General features: G+C 40.7%; 1 protein-coding gene across 3 annotated transcripts; it reads right to left on the bottom strand.

Moving 5' to 3' along the window:
• On the bottom strand, window positions 1-16,422 carry CHAF1B (chromatin assembly factor 1 subunit B). 3 transcript variants are annotated; one of them, XM_077342662.1, is made up of 14 exons: window positions 16,401-16,422; window positions 14,974-15,101; window positions 14,376-14,508; window positions 13,906-14,023; window positions 12,097-12,200; window positions 11,248-11,344; window positions 10,924-11,008; window positions 8,697-8,790; window positions 7,412-7,481; window positions 7,235-7,326; window positions 6,393-6,549; window positions 4,861-5,280; window positions 1,631-1,716; window positions 1-648 (listed from the first exon to the last, which is right to left on the bottom strand). In XM_077342662.1, the coding sequence occupies exons 2-14, from the start codon at window positions 15,097-15,099 to the stop codon at window positions 545-547; spliced, it is 1,686 nt and encodes a 561-aa protein (XP_077198777.1). In that variant the 5' UTR covers window positions 15,100-15,101; window positions 16,401-16,422; the 3' UTR covers window positions 1-544. The 3 variants fall into 3 exon arrangements, with proteins under 3 accessions (XP_077198777.1, XP_077198776.1, XP_077198775.1); XM_077342661.1 differs by lacking the exon at window positions 16,401-16,422 and adding an exon at window positions 15,999-16,175; XM_077342660.1 differs by lacking the exon at window positions 16,401-16,422 and adding an exon at window positions 15,733-15,894.
• Window positions 16,423-17,828: the final 1,406 nt, after the last annotated feature.

Below are 17,828 nucleotides of genomic sequence, written 5' to 3'. Positions count from 1 at the left end.
TAGGAAGAATAGGATTTATTATTCTAAAGCTTTTATTTCAAAATTAGGTGGTGCAAATCAGTTTTAAAAAGCAAGGTAGAATTAATGAGCAAATACTAAGAATAATAAGTGCCTAACACCAAGAGTTCATATGAGGCTGGACTGAAGTTATATTTGTATCTAGACATCAGCATGAGATCAAGTCCCATTCAACAGAGTATGAATCACGTCCACATAAAGGTCTGGGATCGGCTGCATGCTTAGAAAATGCAACACAGCGTAATACATTTCTCCTACGATTAGCTTAGATAGTTGTGTATTAATCACCATCAAGTCCAAAATGTGTAACTTAATTCAGACATCTTTTTTGAGAACACAGCAGAATTCAGGCAATATTTGCATCCATCACAACATTTTCTATTAAATATTTAAATTCAACTTGAGTTTTTATTTGCTATGTTATTTTGTGATCATTTCTAATGACTTGGGTGTTGTGAATCTATTACTTAGACAACTGTGGCTTGTAGAAAGCAAGGCATCCAGATAGCACACTATATTAGTGGTTTTAAACTTTATCTTTGAGCAGTCCAGAACAAGCAGCTTCATCAGTCTTCAGACGCTTAGGTGCTGGTGGATTTTCAAGAGGGTCCTCAGGTGGTGAGGGTCTCTCTGAAATATTGAGGGGGAAAATCAGTCAGTATCTTTTCTGTTTATGAATATTAAAAATCGTGGGATAGCAATGGTTATCTTCCAGTTGTTCCATGAAAATAATAGAAGTATGACATTCATAATACTGGTTACTTCTTAATGTTTGTGGCAAACAATAGCTTGCTGCTCCATTTCAATCAACAAACTCTGCATTTAGTCTGAAAATTAGTTTGTTCAAGCAGAAGACACTGTTTTCTGAATCTGATTCAATGAGGGTATGAAGGCAAGGCAATAGCAAACCCCCTCTGAATGCCTCTTGTCTTGAAAACCCTCTAGGGTTGCCATACGTCAGCTGTCACTTAACAGCAAAAATAATTTTACTTACAGAGAGACTTTATGTTCCCGTCCTAGAAAGTGGAAATAGGGAGGCAAAAACTTTTTGTCAAACCTTACCTTCTTGACGAAAAGTGAAAACCCACATTGGCATGGTGTCCTTTCCTCCCAGTTTGGGAGTGTCTTGTCAGGACCAACCATACCCTTGGAAGTCCCCACCAACTTCAGTACTGGCCAATCATATGGAGTTCTGGACTACTGATTTTTAGGATTCCAGAGATATTAAAATCAACCCATCTTGGCTTTCGACAAAAAGACCAAAAAATGAAACGCAAGCCCAAATGGTCTTCCTGTTTCCCCCACTCATCTGTCACCCCCTGAAGATGTCTGATGCCCAATCTGAGTATCTAAATTGTCCCTCGACTGGTAATCAAACCTCTGTTCTCAAGGCACATTTTCTTCTCTCCTGACAATGACAATATATAATTTTTGAAAGCCAAGAAATTGCCAGATAGTTCAAGCAGTACTAGGAGGAAAGAGGAAGGCAGGGGAAATAACTGTCCCAACTACAGTATTCCATGATTGTTCATATGGTGCTAGTAATTGGGTCAAAACCAATTAAAAACTCTTTTATATTTCTTGATAGGCTATCAATATCAAGTTGCTTTACCATGTTGAACTGTTTCTGTGGAAGGTGTAGAGATTGTATTTCCGGAGTCTGGAGTATCTGCTTTTAGAGGAATCAAAGCAACCCTCCTAAGAAATAAAGGGAAAATGTAAATAAATATTTATTTATTCAAAACATTCATTAGCTACTTTTCTATTTTGCATAACTCAAGGCAGCTTAAAATACAAATAAAGCTACTATTACAAAACACATAAAAAATCTACAATTTAGGGGGTGTTGCTAAAGATGTCGTCCTGAGTGGATTGCAGTGCAATCACTGGAGCCTGACAGGGGCCAGTTGTGGAAGCAATTGGCAGAAAAGAGGAGGGGTACGCAAACCCCACCTCACTTTTTCTACCCAGGAAGTCCTAGTGAACTCTTGGGGCTGTCTCCAATCCTTTAAGGAGTTTATCTCCCCGGATTACAGGCTGTCAGCGTTTCAGGTCAAGAGGACGACCGCCATATTCTATCTTGGACTACTTTTCTTTCTTTCTCTCTCAAAAGAAACTGCTTTAACCCTCCTCTACGATTTATTTACTGCAAGTGAATGCTGCAAGTGACTGAGTGGAGGACAGCATCTGGCAGCCTCAACACTTCAATAAATTACAGCAAGTATTCTCTCTGTCCGAGGCTCTTTTCGCCTCTCTCTCTCTCCCTCCTCCTCGTTCTGCCTGAGTAGCCACCTCGATTTGGGGCAGGCTAATTTTCTTAAGTAGAAGAAGAGGACTTAGATTAACTAGCAATAGTTTTTATTGCAATTGTTTTGGTTTCTGAAGAGATAAGAGTGACTGGGAAGATCCCACGAGAACTCTGCTCCAGGATGAGACTATTGGCTTCACTGACTTCAAAACATCATCTACTAGTGCCAGGAAATCTTGATGTGCGACCAGCTCTTAAAGGTCACCTTGTTTGGCTATACTAAATTCAACTTGCTGAAAGTGCTTTAGTTCTGAATTGCTCTGTTTTTAATTTCCGTGCTGTTTTTTGGTATTCTGTTGTTTCTTTTTTTGTTTTTTTTCATCCTACACTGAAGAACGTCAGAGAAATAAACAGACTTTCGCTTTTGCCTAGGACTGTATAGGACCTCTACTGGCTATTTGCAAAATTGTCTGAGATTGGTAGCTGACTTATAAGCCTAAAACATGTCTATGTTAAAAAGAATGGCCCATTTAATAGAGAAACAAACCCAAGATTTGAAAGCATCTACAGAAGGTTTGCTTAAGAATATTTTCAAGGAGATCCAAGATGGCGACGAAAAAGTTTCTAACAGGAATGATGGATCAATAACAGTGGTTGATGACAGCACTAAACAAGGTGGGAAATCATCAGCAGAAGAGAAATCTGAAATTTTGGAGATGGAAAAGGGGATGTTGGAGCCTCGCAGCCCAGATAAGGTCACCCTTCTTAAAAAGGCATACAGCCATTTCAAAGTAACAGTACACAAGAATCAACCAAAAGATACATTGATCTGTTTTGAAAGTAATTGATTTAAAGGAGCTTCTCAGGAAAAAAATTGTATTGATATCGGAGTCCAGGAGGTACAACTGCCTCAAGATTCATCGGTGAATATTCTGCGGAAAAGAGTATAACTGCACTTTCTACGCCAAAGTCTAACTAGACAGAATATAAGTCTATGGGAACAACAAGATGCAGCAAGCCTCAATATGAAACCCCCTTAAGAAGACTGGGGAAGGGAAAGGATAAGCAATGTTTGAAATCTTTTCTTTATTCTTCTTCTGTACACTTTTAAGGAAATATAATTGTAAGTGCTGGAAATGTCATGAAAAAGTGGATTCCCCCCCCCTTTTTTCTTCTTTATTAGTGTATTGTTATAGGGCTAAAGTTCATACTGTTCTACAAGAAATGTTCAATGTTAAGCATTTAATTCAAATCTGAAAATATGGTGTTGAATATCTGTCAGGATGGCTCTTAGACTGTGTCAAGTATAAAATATTTTATAGGTGGTATGTGACACCAAAAGTGACTGTTTGGAAATATGGTAACTAAGTAGGCCTCTTTTCCTAAATGTGGTGGAAATGTAAAAAAGCTGATAAGTTTTGGGCAAAAGTTCATACCATTGTGTAGTTAACGTGGGGTCTTAGATTTCCTATGTAAGCTGAATTTGTATTATAGAAGACTGGGCAAGGGAAAGGAGAAACAATGTTTGAAATCTTTTCTTTATTCTTCTTCTGTACACTTTTAAGGCAATATAATTGTTAGTGTTGGAAATGTCATGATAAAGTGGGGTTTTCCCCATTTTTTTCTTCTTTATTAGGGTATTGTTATAGGGCCAAAGTTCATACTGTTCTACAAGAAATGTTCGATGTTAAGCATTTAAATCAAATCTGAAAATATGGTGTTGAATATCTGTCATGATGGCTCTTAGACTGTGTCAAGTATAAAATGTTTTATAGGTGATATGTGACACCAAAAGTGACTGTTAAAATTGCTAAAAACTATGTTAACAAATGTTGGAAATGTGGTAACAAAGTAGGCTTCTTTTCCTAAATGTGGTGGAAATGTGAAAAAGCTTATAAGTTTTGGGCAAAAGTTCATACCATTGTGTAGTTAACGTGGGGTCTTAGATTGCCCATGTAAGCTGAATCTGTATTATTAAATATATCTTCGCAGTGCCTCCCAGCCTAAACTCAAAGCTTAAGTAAAGAGAGGCACTTAATGGAGGGGGTGTAAGTATAACAAATGAAGACTATATTTTACTGTTCTTTGTATTAACAACTTATACTGTCTCATTTCTATATTTCTATCTTTATGAATATATATACACACACACACACACACACACACATACAATCTACAATTTAAAATCTCCAAATAGGACTTCCAATAGAAATAAATGAAACTAGTCAAATGCAGACCCAATTAAACGTATCTTCAGCTGCCTCCTGGAGTTCAAACATGAGAGGGCTATGAATGTGCCTGGGGAGGTCGGCCCATAATTGTGGGGCTTCCAGGATGAGCTTCTTAGATGAGTGGGACAGTTAGGAGCATCTCTCCCTGTGATCTTAATTCCCAGTCCAGAACATATGGGAGAGGACTGTGCTTAAGATAACTTGGTCATAAACCATGCTTATTTTAAAATTATATTAGATTTTCTCAGCAGCTTTTCTCAAATTTAAGAAAATAAACCTGAAAGCCATATTAAAGAACCCACAGAAACAAATCTGCCTCAATTTAGACATGCCAGTTTTTTGAAACACCATCCAGTGCATTACCTTGGTGCCTTACTCCACGCTTGTAGAGTATTTAGTGGAATCCTCCTGGATTGGTTTACTTTCGAGCTGTGGCCAGAAGGCTGGATGCCTTTTTTCTCTTCAGAGGAAGATACTATAATATTTCTAACACTAACAGGAGTTGAAGGTGAGTCTTTAACATTGACTGAAGTCTTGGTTTGTACAGTAGGGCTGCTTGGATCCGTGGTTTTGTTTGGAGGCGTGGCATCTACTGGTTTAAGGACTGGGGAAACAACAGTGGGAGAGTGGCCCTTTTTAATTTTCTTCTCTGCTGTGTTGGGAGTTCTACAGATTAAAATTGGTTTTTCTTTCAGTGGTATTCCAAGTTCACCTTCTTCAAAAGTCACAAAAGAACAATATCCATCCGTAGAAGAAATAGCAAGGAAGGATCCATCACTAGACCTGGCATTTATTCATGGAAACAGAGAAACAGAAGAAGAAAAAGAATAAGAGTTTGTTCTTATATGCTACTTTTCTCTACCCAAAGGAGTTTCAAAGCGGTTTACATTTGCCTTCCCTTTCCTCTCCCCACAAGAGACACCATGACCCATTATGCACGGGGGTTTTAGCGCACATTCGGGGTGGAATGGCGGCGACTAAAATCACGGATAACGCACGGAGCAGGCTGCAACCGGATGCAGCTTCGGTGCATGCCGCCGAAAAAGCCGCGTCAGTGAAACGCGGAAGAAAGCGCAGCTTCCGGGTGAGCGGGGCGCAACCAGAAGCGGCGCCCGGATCGGCGCGTGCATAATCGGTTACTCTGGGTTTTGCCGCCGTCGCGCCCCGCCCCGTGTATAACCAGTATGCGTCGCGTCTTCCCCCTCCGCGTTTTCCATGTGACCCGAAATCGCCGTTTCGGCGGCCGTGCATAATGGGCCCATGTGAGGCAGGTGAGGTTGAGTGAGCTCTGATATTACTGCTCGGTCAGAACAGCTTGATCAGTACTGGGGCGAGCCCCAGGTCACCCAGGAAAATGATGCAGTGTCATGTTAGAGCCTGCTAACCTCAACCATCCAGTCCTTTATGCACAAATCAGCAACTTGGAGCCTCAGAGAATGTAGATATGATTGTTGTTGAGACTTAGATCGTAAGTGACACTGCTATAAAATCAAGTCAGGAAATCCCCAAGTCAAAAGCAGATTCCATTTCCCATCATTGAAGTTAGATAGGTTGTAATGATTGCTGAATCCAGTGACAGCTTTCAGAACATGCCTGAAAATTATTACCAAGATGATTCCAAACAAAATACATGCACTGCAATCCATCACTGTACTGTTTATATGCAAATAAATCTGAGCAAGAAATTATCCTCTGATATACTGCCACTGATATTAAATTAGCTCTCCGATACTCTTGAATCAAATTCTGGATTTATTTCTACTCTAGATAGAAGAGTAGTATCTGTAATATTTTGGATGATGCAAAGAATGCAAGCTTCAAACAGCTGGAAGTCCCGTTACTACATGGGTCTACAAGTTCAGTCTATTCCAACAAGAAGTACCTTATTCACTTACCAAGAAATGTCACTCAGAGTATGGTAATGTATATTGGATACATAACCAAAAGGAAAAGACTGCTGTGTGTCATAGAAAAGTACAGAATCCTCTGAAGCAACAGCAAAAACTAACCGATAAGGCAGATTTATTAGACCAATTTTCTGGGAAGTATCCTCTAAAATACAAAAAGTTTTAAAATTAAAACAATTTTCTATTCATATGATCAGGCTTTTGTAATGTGATTTTAGAATTTGAACCTCAAAAGATGTTTCTGCCTCTTTTGAATTCTCCCATACAACTGGAAACAAACACAAATCTTTCCATTGGCATCAAGAAACCATATGGCTTTCATATTAATTTTTTTTGCACAGACTCCTCTACATCAGTAGTATACGCTGTTCTTACATATTACTGAATCATAAATAACCCCCAATTCCATACTGAAAGAAGATGTAATTAAAGAATGTGTTGGCCTTTAATTCTCCATTTTCATGTACAGTACTTCTGCAAAATCAGGAATCCCCTTCCCATTCTAAAGATTCAAATGACTCATATGTATGTACAGCTTCCTTCAGCATCACTTTTGATCCTGAGCCTGTGCAATATTTCCTTATGCCCTCCCTCCTTGCAACCTATTTAACCAATTTCTGTAGCATTACATACTAAAAACAATATCTCAACTAAAATACACAAGGGCAAGAGTATTACACATCTTGTAGTATCTGCAACATGCATTTATGAGGAAGCACTGCATTAAGCAACTCAAAAGAGCTGTCTAAAATAGGATATAAATAATACACTCGCTGATACCTTTTAATACATATGTAAAACAATATTTTCTCCCAAAGTGTTTACAATACCTTTGCTAAGTGCAGCTCTCAGCTCAAAGTAGACAGGGCAGCAACGAACTGCTAGAGTTGCCTTTCCAGGACAAGGCAAATGTGCTACAGGCCTAACAAGAAACAGCAGCTTTTTAGGAAATTACACTTATCTCAATTTTAAAATGTGGGCAACTGTACATGCGAATAAAGCTCTACCTTTTCAGATTTTTTCTAGAAAATACGTAAGTGGTGTTTGTTACATTTTCTCCTGATTCCACACAGCCAGCTGAGAAAGGTGAAGAAATGCCAAAATATTAGTTTTGCACTTAACTCTTCAAACAACTGTTGAAAGATCCTCTAAAGCAGTGGTCCCCAACCCCCAGTCCGGGGACTGGTACCGGTCCGTAGATCAGTTGGTACCGGGCTGTGGCTCCTTCTTATCCTCCTCCCTGGCTGCTGCCTCAGGGGATGCCCTGCCACTCTGCCACAGGTTCACCTTTGGTGCTTTTCAGCGGCCGCCATGGCTGGGGCTCCCCCTTGGTGTGGCACTGCGCAGCTGCTGCTGGCAGCGCCCCCCAGTGGGCGGCGGGAAGTCAGGGACATCGGCAGGAAAGCAAGTGGAGCAGGGGCTCAGCTGGTGGTGGCGACGTCCCTCGGCAAAAGACTACCCCCCCCCCCGGGCCTCAGTAAAATTGTCAAGCGTTGACCGGTCCCCGGTGATAAAAAGGTTGGAGACCACTGCTCTAAAGCTTGATGTGAATGAAAGCATCAGGTTCCCCTGATGACTACAGATTGATGATGACAGTGATTGACACTGCAATCTTAAACTGAGCTACAGCCTTCTAAGATCCTAAGTTTTAATGTATATTTATGATTGTAACCCACCACAAGCCATGTTATGGGAGTGGTGGGATATAAATAAAATAATAAACAAACAAGTTAGTAGACTTCATTGGACTCAGAAATGTGTCACTTGTTTAGGATTACACTGTAAGTAATGAATTAACTCTTTAAAGGGCTGACTACTTCACAAGTGCAAGTATGTTTTACTTTAATGAAATCTCTCTGAGTTTGGTATCACATACCACTTCCTGCAAGGAATTTTGGCTCATATATAAGTGGACAGGCTCTCTGCTGCAAATACTGAATCCTGCGTATTGATTAAGGGAAATGAAAGAATCAAGCTGGGAAGGGGAAGCCATGTATGTTCTGCTAGTATTATTCAGATGGGACAGCATGGTTAGATGTGGCATAAATGAGGGGAAATGAAATCTTCCACTACTGTTTCATATCTTATACTTGTACAGCAACACCAATGTATATTGTTACTAGTGCATGAGTGCACACTATCAACAGGTCTGGAGGGGAAGCAAGGAAGAGAGAGAGAGAGAGGTGAGCTTGCAAAAAAATCTTCATACATGAGCTGCTGTTTGCAAAAGAAGTACAAATTATCCTCTTCTACAGCAAACTACTATGAAGCCATAGAAGAACCTGCACGCACCAGGAGCAAGCAGCAGAGAACCATCAGGCGTAAAAGTAAGCCTCCGAAAGAACGACTTCATGCTGTCATCATGAAACATTCTATAGCTCTTCACCTGAAAAATTTCACAATAAAAAAATCCAGTTATTCTTATTTACAGTGCAAGCAGCTAAGTGGATCCTTTGTGGTTCTCTTTATTCAACAAGCTAGGCAGCATACTCTATAGTTGTAACCCTAATCCCGCCCCCTCCCCGAGTCTATGGAATTTTGAGAACAGGCAGTGGAGACCATAAAAAATGGCTGCGGCTGGGGCTGGGATAATAATAACATGTTGCAAAGTTCCAACCCAATCATCCTCCTGTGTCGTTTCAAAATTATTGCTCCAGCAGACAAAAAATGATACCTACTGGGCTCTTGTGAATAGGGATAGGCACCAATTGGGAAAATGTGGATTGATTCATGGCCAAACCATGAACTGAACCATGAGTGGCCCCACAAACTCTGCAGTCCCTTTGAACAAGATTTTCTGAAAGTCCTAAAAGCAGCGTTGTAACTGTTGTTCATCAATGTCTTCTGAGCAGATACACATTGGGACTGTGCATGTGCAGGCCAGCCATGGAGAAATACTTTCTAGCTTAAAAGCTTCAAAATGGGGCATCCAGCCCTGAATGGTGCCACACATGTGCAGGTTTTCCTACCAAACACATCATATGCTCTGAGGGTTAAGCTTTTTTTGGGCTCCCTTGTGCAGCTCTTGTAAATGTGCCCAGGTAAAGGAACTGCAGAAGACAACCTGAAACAGCTGACCAGTGGGGAGACTGTGTTCAGCTCAGCTGTTTTTCAGCTGTCTTCTTCAGTTTCTTTACAGTTTAAAGGGGCTGCAGAAGACAGCCTGAAACACTTAAGCAGTGGGGAATGCCTCCCCATCACTCAGCTGCTTTCATGGGGCAGAGAAAGCAGGAGTTCAAAGAGAGAGGTCATTTAAACCCCTGCTTTCTGCTCCATCCATGAACTGCTTTAAAAGTAGACCCATCACCACAAATTTTGTGTCATGGTTTGGTTTGTGCCCACCCCTACTCATTAACACCTCTGACTGGAAAGCTAGGATTGGCTCTTTGCCTTGGAGAAAAAGGCAATCAGGTGCCAGGAAACTCAACAGCAAATACCATGGTTCCCCCTGACCACCATGTCTGGGATCATTGCTGTATGACTTAAAGCAGTCTCTCTGTCACACTGAACCACTTCTCACCTTTTAACAATAACATTGTAAAAAACATCTTTATGTACCTTAGAAACCTGGTAACTGAAAACATCACACTTTACTTACATAGTCAATGTCAAAGTTGGGCCTTATAATTTATACTCCAGATTAGGTCATGTTGCTGTTTTTTGCATTTACGATTGCTAAGGCCTGGATAAAAATATCAAGTCCTTTTAATAGAGGCTTTGTGTGGGGAAAGCTTTTAACATCAGCCAGTAAATAATTTCCTATTAAGCCTCTATTAAAAGGGAAAGATCCCCCCCCAGCAGTAGGCCATCCTATTTGGATCGCTGCACTCATTAAATTTTACAGGTTAACTTTGTGTATAAAATAGTTTGCCACATTATGTGAATCACATTGCCAGTGGTTTTTCATGCCATAATAATTCCTACACTGATTATGTCCTGGGAAAATTACAATGTGAAGCAACCCTTACTGATACAGCTCTACCACAAACTTTGGTACTTTCATGCATATTGCTTGTCCTGCACCTCCCTTTCAATAATGATAAAAGTTTTAATGGGTGAAGATTAGGGAAAGGCAGAAGATTCTTATTCTCTACAGTTATAACAGGGCAGAATGGAAAGAGCTATTCTGAAAACTCTAACTACTATTTATGTCATTATCAATAACCGTATCTGAAAACACTCTTCTTCTGTGGTCTTCAATGCTTCCTTCCACAATCTACAGGACACAGAAGGCTAGAAAGAACAGCAGAACGAAGCAGAGACAGAAATACCCTCCGTGCTTGTAACTATACAAATTTGTTTTTCAGTGATGTTCTGTAGCAACAAAACTATACTGGAGTCCAGTGGCACCTTAAAAGATTAATGAAATTTATTCCAGCATACTTTTGAGAGTCAGAGCTCACTCCAACAGATACCCTGAGTGTTCATCTGGTAACAACAAGATTTCTAATGAACCCCCCCCCAGTCAGGATTTAATTTGAGACAGAAACATCTTAAGGAAAAAAAAAAGATTACTGACCTCTCCTTCAGATCCTCCTCCTGATGGCATTTTGGTAATATTAAATGCGACACGCTTAGTCTGTGTATTATATACTCTTAACACCCTAAAAAACAGGAAATATTAATTATAAAAAGTGTACTTCTCATCGTATGCATTATGTGTAGGATTATTTCAGCACCCGCCTTCTAAAACTTGTGTTTCCCAAGAGGAAACTGGTGCTTTAAACTAACCAACCAACCAATTTAATTCTTGAAGGTAGCCATTTAAGTATTACATATTTTAGGCATTCCATAAAACAATAATATCAATAAATCAAATACCTTCCAAACAATAGTAACTCACCTATCGCAACTAAGAGTTGCAATGTACTGCCCTACAGGATCCCATGTTACTCCTTGCACATAACTTTTGTGTTCATTAAATATTGAAACTTTTTGACCTAGTAAAAGCATAGAGTTATTTGTTTAGTCATTAGGAAAAGCAGCTGAAGATATGATTTCTACACATTATATTAATCATCTATGCGACTGAGCATGCTTCCCATTTTACAAACAGGTGCCCAAGACTGACACGCAAAAATGGATTCTAGACAGTAGTTGTAGAAACAGGTTTTTCTCAGTTCTCCTCTCCCTGAGTAGCTACCTGCAAACCTTAGAAAAGTGATGGGGAGGATCTGCATGGACAAAAAGCCATACAATATGGCACTTTTGCTGAGGAAAGGAAGTCAGGTAAAATTGCTCATCTGCATTTTCTTTCAGTGGGGCTTCTGAGGTTCCTCTGACAGAAGAGGAAGAGAGGGTCAGTTTTGCTTCCCCCCCCCTTCTGTGTTGCATGGCTTTTTATTTACTTATGTCTTCCAGCCCTGAGCATTGCTTTTTCAAGGCTCATGAGAACTGCTGGCCAAAGGTGGACATCAGTACATATATGTCTGACATAAAGTAGTCATTTCAAGTAATGCAAATGGAACTGCATGTGTGTCCGGGAGGGGGGGGAGGAATAAGTAAAAAAAATCTAATGAAAATAAATAACCCCCCCTTTTATATTCCCGACAGAATTGGACTCCTACATACCTGATAATTAAATAACACCTAAAACCACAGAATTCTATTAATTGAATCCCAATGCCTGATCTGATTTGGCCCTCAAAAAGTGGAAGATGCTTTTGCATAAAAACATGATCTTAACAATTACCTTTACTGACATCCCACATTATAGCTGTGTTGTCAACTGATGCAGATGCCATATAATTTCCGTCAGGAGTCCAGCAAATATCATACACATCTTCTAAGTGGCCTCTGGAATCAAGCACAATAGAGAGTGTCTAATAAAGAGGAAGACAATCATGAATGAGAGCACAGAAATATTATTAAAAGATTCCTGGCCACCTGAAGAGTATCTATTGTGAAAACACAAAGCAATCCCTTTTATATTTGCCATTGTCTGGTCACCTGTGTCAAGTATGAATCTGCCCAACCACTACAGTCTCCTTCAGAAGCCATGCCTCAAGAAACCTCACCTTCTAAGACCAGGTGCGTTGCAAGGAAGGAGAGTGCTTTCTTGGTCATGGTTCTAAAACTGAGGAACTCTCTCCCCAGGGTTTGTCTACTCCTTTCTCTTACAGAGTCTTCCAGCAGTGGACTAAGACGGTTTTGTTTGGCATTGCCTCAATAAACCCTCCTTCCTAACCAGAGTTTTAATTGCTGTTTTTATATTTAGTATGCACCGTAACTCTGTTTTTTATAGTTGTAATGGTATGATTTGGAAGGCTGAGTTTCAATGGGTTTAAAAGGTGAATTGGTAGCTGCCTTGGTGGCCCCTGTAAGGACAGAAAAGCTGGATATATAATTGGTAAATAATTACTAAGTAAAAATTGCCCTAGGTGAGGAATTTCTCTCCAGCCACATTACATCCAATGCTGCCATAGTACAGTGATTCATTTTACTGTATGGAAACCTATCACCAAGTAAAAATATAGACTAGTCTCCCCATTCCTTCTCTGCCGTTAATGCCATTGAGAGACACAAAGGACAAGCACAGAGCAGGAATGGGCATAATGGATTGTAATCTATGTTTTATGTATCTTTTCTTATTTTCTCCTTTCTTATGCAAACTTCAATAAAAGCTGGTTTACCAGCACCTTAAAAAAAAAAAGAGCAGGAATGGACAGCCAGCACAGAATAAAATGACTTTTATCCACCTAGCAGATTTTCAAAGGGCAGAATCCCCCAAGAAAAACTACTTCTGAACTTGAGAGATGTTCTAAAGCAGTTTGTAATATAGTGGTTGACTATTCAAAGGGGTCAAAGTACCTTAAACTAGTGCTTGCTTCCCCTTGCCTCCAATTATCTTACACCTTCCCTTACCCTAATGCTCACCATCCTCCCTCTTTCCTACCTCTGTCCTCCAGTAGCTCACTCTCCATTCTTCTCCATTATAGCTAGATTAGGGAAAAGAAAGTAGCTAGCTGATGAAAAATATTTCCTAAACATGCACAATTCTGTAAGAAGCCCTGTACTATCTTTTATATAAAACCAGCAATTTCCCCACACACACATGAACTAGCTACTACTGGAACAGACATTCCACAGCAGCATAAGGACATTGTGCATGTACAATATACAGCCAGGCACAGTTTTTAGGATGTGGGAATTGTTTCACCCATGCTAATTTTTTTCTCCGGGCATAGAGTGCTTCCAACAGTACAAATTCTTTCCCTTTAAGACACAGGACATCTTTATTCAGAATGACAGAAAAACTAATATTTATTTGGTTGCAACTTTCAATGAACCATAGCCTGCTTCTACCTTAACAGGCTATGCTATAGGAAGAGGCGATTCATAAGAGTACAGCACAAAACAACACTATGATCCTAAAACACTTAATAACATAAAGATCAAAGCAAAGCAATCTGGAAGGGGGAGGCTACCTCAAATACTGGGCTTTTTGACTGCTTTTGGCAGAAGTAAGAATGAAAATCAATCAAATGCTGTTAAGATTTACCTTAAAGTTTTAATTACAGTCCAATTTTCTTTATTCAGCTGGTTATCATCATCATCTTGAAATGCCACTGGCTCTAGTTCTTTGTTATCATTTAGCTTCCACAACAATATTGCAGCATCTGCAAAAATAAATTTGCAAATGAAGTATTCTGCCCACTATTTTAGCATGATAGTGGATCACATAAAATACCTGACAAACCCCTCCCCCCACTTTTTGAAATGTTTTGGATTTTAAACCTTAGAAACAGTGGCCAAAATGAGATTATCTTCTCAGACTTTTTTGGTGATTTTCCAGATTAATTGTTTGGTCTGTGATCTTTCAACCAATTTCGCAGTGAAGCAAATAATTTCTGTCTTTCAAATGCCCAGTTGTCAAAACAAGACCATTATTTTCTTGTTTCATATGTCAATCATATGCAAGAGGAAATATCATAAATCACTTTAGTGGTCTAGTACTGGCTTTATACTCACCATCTCCACCAGAAGCCAGAATCTCACCATTGGGAGCAAAACGTACAACATTCACAGCTTTGGTATGGCGAGCCAGGTTGGACAAAAATTCCACAATTGCCTTCCCATCTGGTCCTTTTTCTACTTTCCATATCTATTTATACAAGATTAAAGCCATAGAACAGAGAAATATAAAATATGCAAATGATTGCTGCTTACATACCAAAATGTGTTTGTATTTATAATCTGCACACAGCTATTTGTCAGGTCACCCATTTTACAACAATGCAATTAATTCTCAGTCATTTCTTAAACTAAAATTCAGTAACTACTGTGTTCACTAAACCATGTACCATGTCATCCAGATTGTAATATATGCCCTTTTAACACAAGATGCTAATGAACTTCAAAACAGATTTCATAACAATTTCCTTCATCATTTTCAAGAATAAGGCACCTCTCCAGCTTATTAAATATATCTGCTTCTTAAAACAGCTCATAAAAAGGAAACTTGCATGATTAGAACATAAGTAGATTTTTGCCTTCTTACAGTAGTTCATTTTTGTTCCAAATATCTGACCAATATTTAACCACATAACTATAGACACTGGTAACTCACACGAACAGTAGTGTCCACTCCAGCAGAAGCCAGCCGATTGATCTTCCCATCTGTTCCATGCTGGAAGTCTAAGCTATACACTGGCTCTTTATTGTGCCATGCAATTTCACAAGTGATCACTTTCATCCCTGAAAAGCAAAAATAGATTTTTGGGACATTTTGCCTTTTATTGTGATAAACCTTAAAGGGTATATTACACCCAATAATATCAGGTGCAGTGGTTTTCATAAGCAATAGAAGACAAATGATGTTGAACAATTCCTGGCAAAGCAAAAAAAAAAAAGATCATACTGGAGAAAAATTGAACCAGGAATCAGAGTAATAGTAAGCACCAACTTCCTTTCCTTCCATATACAAAGCACTTCATCTGGGTCATCTCACAACTGCTCTGCAAGTCGGATGCTGTAATCTCCCTATTAAAAACAGAGGTGGGCGGGCTGAGTGGTCATGGGTTGCTTACAGTCACCCTCCCCCCTCCAAATTTAGGGTTGAGATTTGTAACTGACTTCCAAGCCAATTCCACCCCACCTCCCTGCAGTGTAGACCTCCCTCCCCTGCACACACCCCTTTCCTATCCCATCTCTTCTGTACACAGCCCTCCACTATCAGACACCACTAGAAAGGAGGAGGATCGATACTGACGAAGAATTACATCCGAGAAGGAAGACTGATTTGTTTGCCAAAGCGGTCTACAGTCATATCCCTATCGAGCCTCTCTCTGCTTCTTACATAGACAAGTGCGAATGAAAAAATACCCACATCCCTTCTTTTGCTTCTCTCCAGTCACCAGACGAAACCGAAGAAATGCTCTCTCCCCCATCCCTCAACAGCCCCCACAAGGCTCTCCCGAACCCGTCTCAGTCCCGCCAAGACTCCTTCCCATTTCCGTTCATGGTGGCTGCAATATGAGACACGCCATTCATTAATCCCCGCAACCCCTCCCTCCCTCCCTCCCTCCGTCGGAACACGGGACGGTGTTCGGGGCGACACTCTGCGCTGGCCCATCCCGTCCCCAAGGCACAGACCTCCAAAAAGGCGAGCCGGGAACCCAGAGAAGTTTGCAGGCAACTCAAGCGCAACTCCCGGTTCCCGCGCTCGCGCCTGCGCCCCAGGAGCCGGAAGGAGAAACGGCCACGCCGCCCTCGTTTCCTGGCTCGGCGCGGCGAGAGAGTCTCCGGCGGCGTCCTCTGCTCTGGGGCGGGCTGGTGTCAGTGTTTTCCGAGTGAAAACCCCACTGCCAAAGCTGAGACCTCGTTGGCTGGGTTTGCTCGCTTCCCCAGCACCAGCGATTCATCCATTGGAGGAGGTTTTGTCTCTGAAGGACAGCCGGGCAGCAGTTGTCGCAGCGACGAAAGTCCATGTCCATGACCTGTTTTATTAGGGGGAACCACAATGTCACAGAACACTGGGCAATGTTTCGAGCTCACCAGCACTGTTCAGCAGCCTAGAGGTTTCAAGGGAACAAAAAAAGCAGCTTTCCCCGAATCATTTTCTTAAACTTTCTTTAATGCAGATGCAGTGCTGCCTTCTTAGGTTGGTGTTCGCTTATAACACTTCGCAGTCTGGATAGAATTTAACCGTGGGACGTCATCAATTGGAACGAGCGACCAGCGAATGTCTAAATGCAGTTCTCATAAGCACTGGGAAAACTTTCTTTGAAATGCAGAATATAACCTTTGCTTAAATATCTTGCTAAAGGGAGGTTTTTGTTTTCTCCCCCCATCCCCCGCCCTCAGGATAGGAAGATCATAGCTGTTCTAAAGCTGAGTATTAAGAATGTCCATATAAACTCTGTTCCAACCTGACCCATCCCTACAGATCCTGCCAATGACTTCGAGTTTTAGTTAAATTTTGTTTCAATGTGTTTCCCACCACTTGCAGCAGTGCCAGCTGCAATCAGTCAGAATCTTGGATACATGCTAGTGTCAGACGTTGCAAGGACTCACAAACAACTTCTTAGAAATAGAAAGTTTAATGAAAAGTACTTCATACACCTAGACTAGAGAAGTCAAATCTGCCTGAGGACAGATTTGCTTCTCCTTATCAATACAATTCTCCCGCCCAAAACTTGAAAGTTCCCAAGGGAGGGGAGGAGAGAAAGAGGAGACAAATGCAATTAAAAACAGTGTTACTTTCACATGTCCTTGGCTGTCTTCAAGCTGAGATAAGATGTTATGGTTAGCAGAACCAGACCTAGCCGAGAGGCCTCACAGAAAAGTACATTCAGAGATAATGGCTATAATAACATAGTTTCACTTTTAACTAACATGCATGATATAGGACCTGGGGCTCCCAGGCACCAAGCAATCTAACTGTCATGGAGACACTCAGGCTAATTTATGACAGGGATTTCTAACAGACCTGACAGCTAGAACACTCAGAAATTAAGATTGGCCACCAAAATAAAAAGGACTTTAACTTTTCTGTGGGATTTATATTTGTAAGAAGTACATATCTGTAAAATCAGAGATTTCAGAGGGTTTGCTTTATAAGGAAACAACTTCATATTATCACACTATATCAGTTTGTTTGTACTGAGCAAATCAATTTACTGCTTCATCAATCGAGATCCATAACATTCTCCCATAAAAATTTAAGAGCACTGCAGGAGCGGACCAGTGGTCCATCTGGTGCAAAATGCAACTGCTAGGTTACTTACTGGCACAAAACACAGCTGCTAGAGTCCTCACAGGCATATCATGGAGGGCCTGCATCCAGCCAGGGCTGATGCAGCTGCACTGGTTGCCGGTTGTGGCCAGATCTGGTTCAAGCTTTTGGTTTTAACCGATAAGGCTCTACGCAGTGGGACCCACATACCTGAAGGACCACCTATCTCCCTATGCCCCCAGCAGAGC

This window comes from Paroedura picta, chromosome 6 (assembly GCF_049243985.1).
Source record: "Paroedura picta isolate Pp20150507F chromosome 6, Ppicta_v3.0, whole genome shotgun sequence".
NCBI lineage: Eukaryota > Metazoa > Chordata > Lepidosauria > Squamata > Gekkonidae > Paroedura > Paroedura picta.
Note: the sequence above shows the minus strand (reverse complement) of the source record. Positions and strands in the feature narration are given on the sequence as shown.

Bases quoted from the DNA above. Each gene is read 5' to 3' on its own strand.
- CHAF1B (XM_077342660.1), bottom strand. From the start codon at position 15,793: ATGGGGGAGAGAGCATTTCTTCGGTTTCGTCTGGTGACTGGAGAGAAG. The intron at 12,201-13,905 runs GTAAATCTTAAC...GCTTGATTCCAG, and splicing joins ACTGTAATTAAAACTTTAAG to AGGCCACTTAGAAGATGTGT. The intron at 8,791-10,923 runs GTCAGTAATCTT...GAAATTTTTCAG, and splicing joins GAGGAGGATCTGAAGGAGAG to GTGAAGAGCTATAGAATGTT.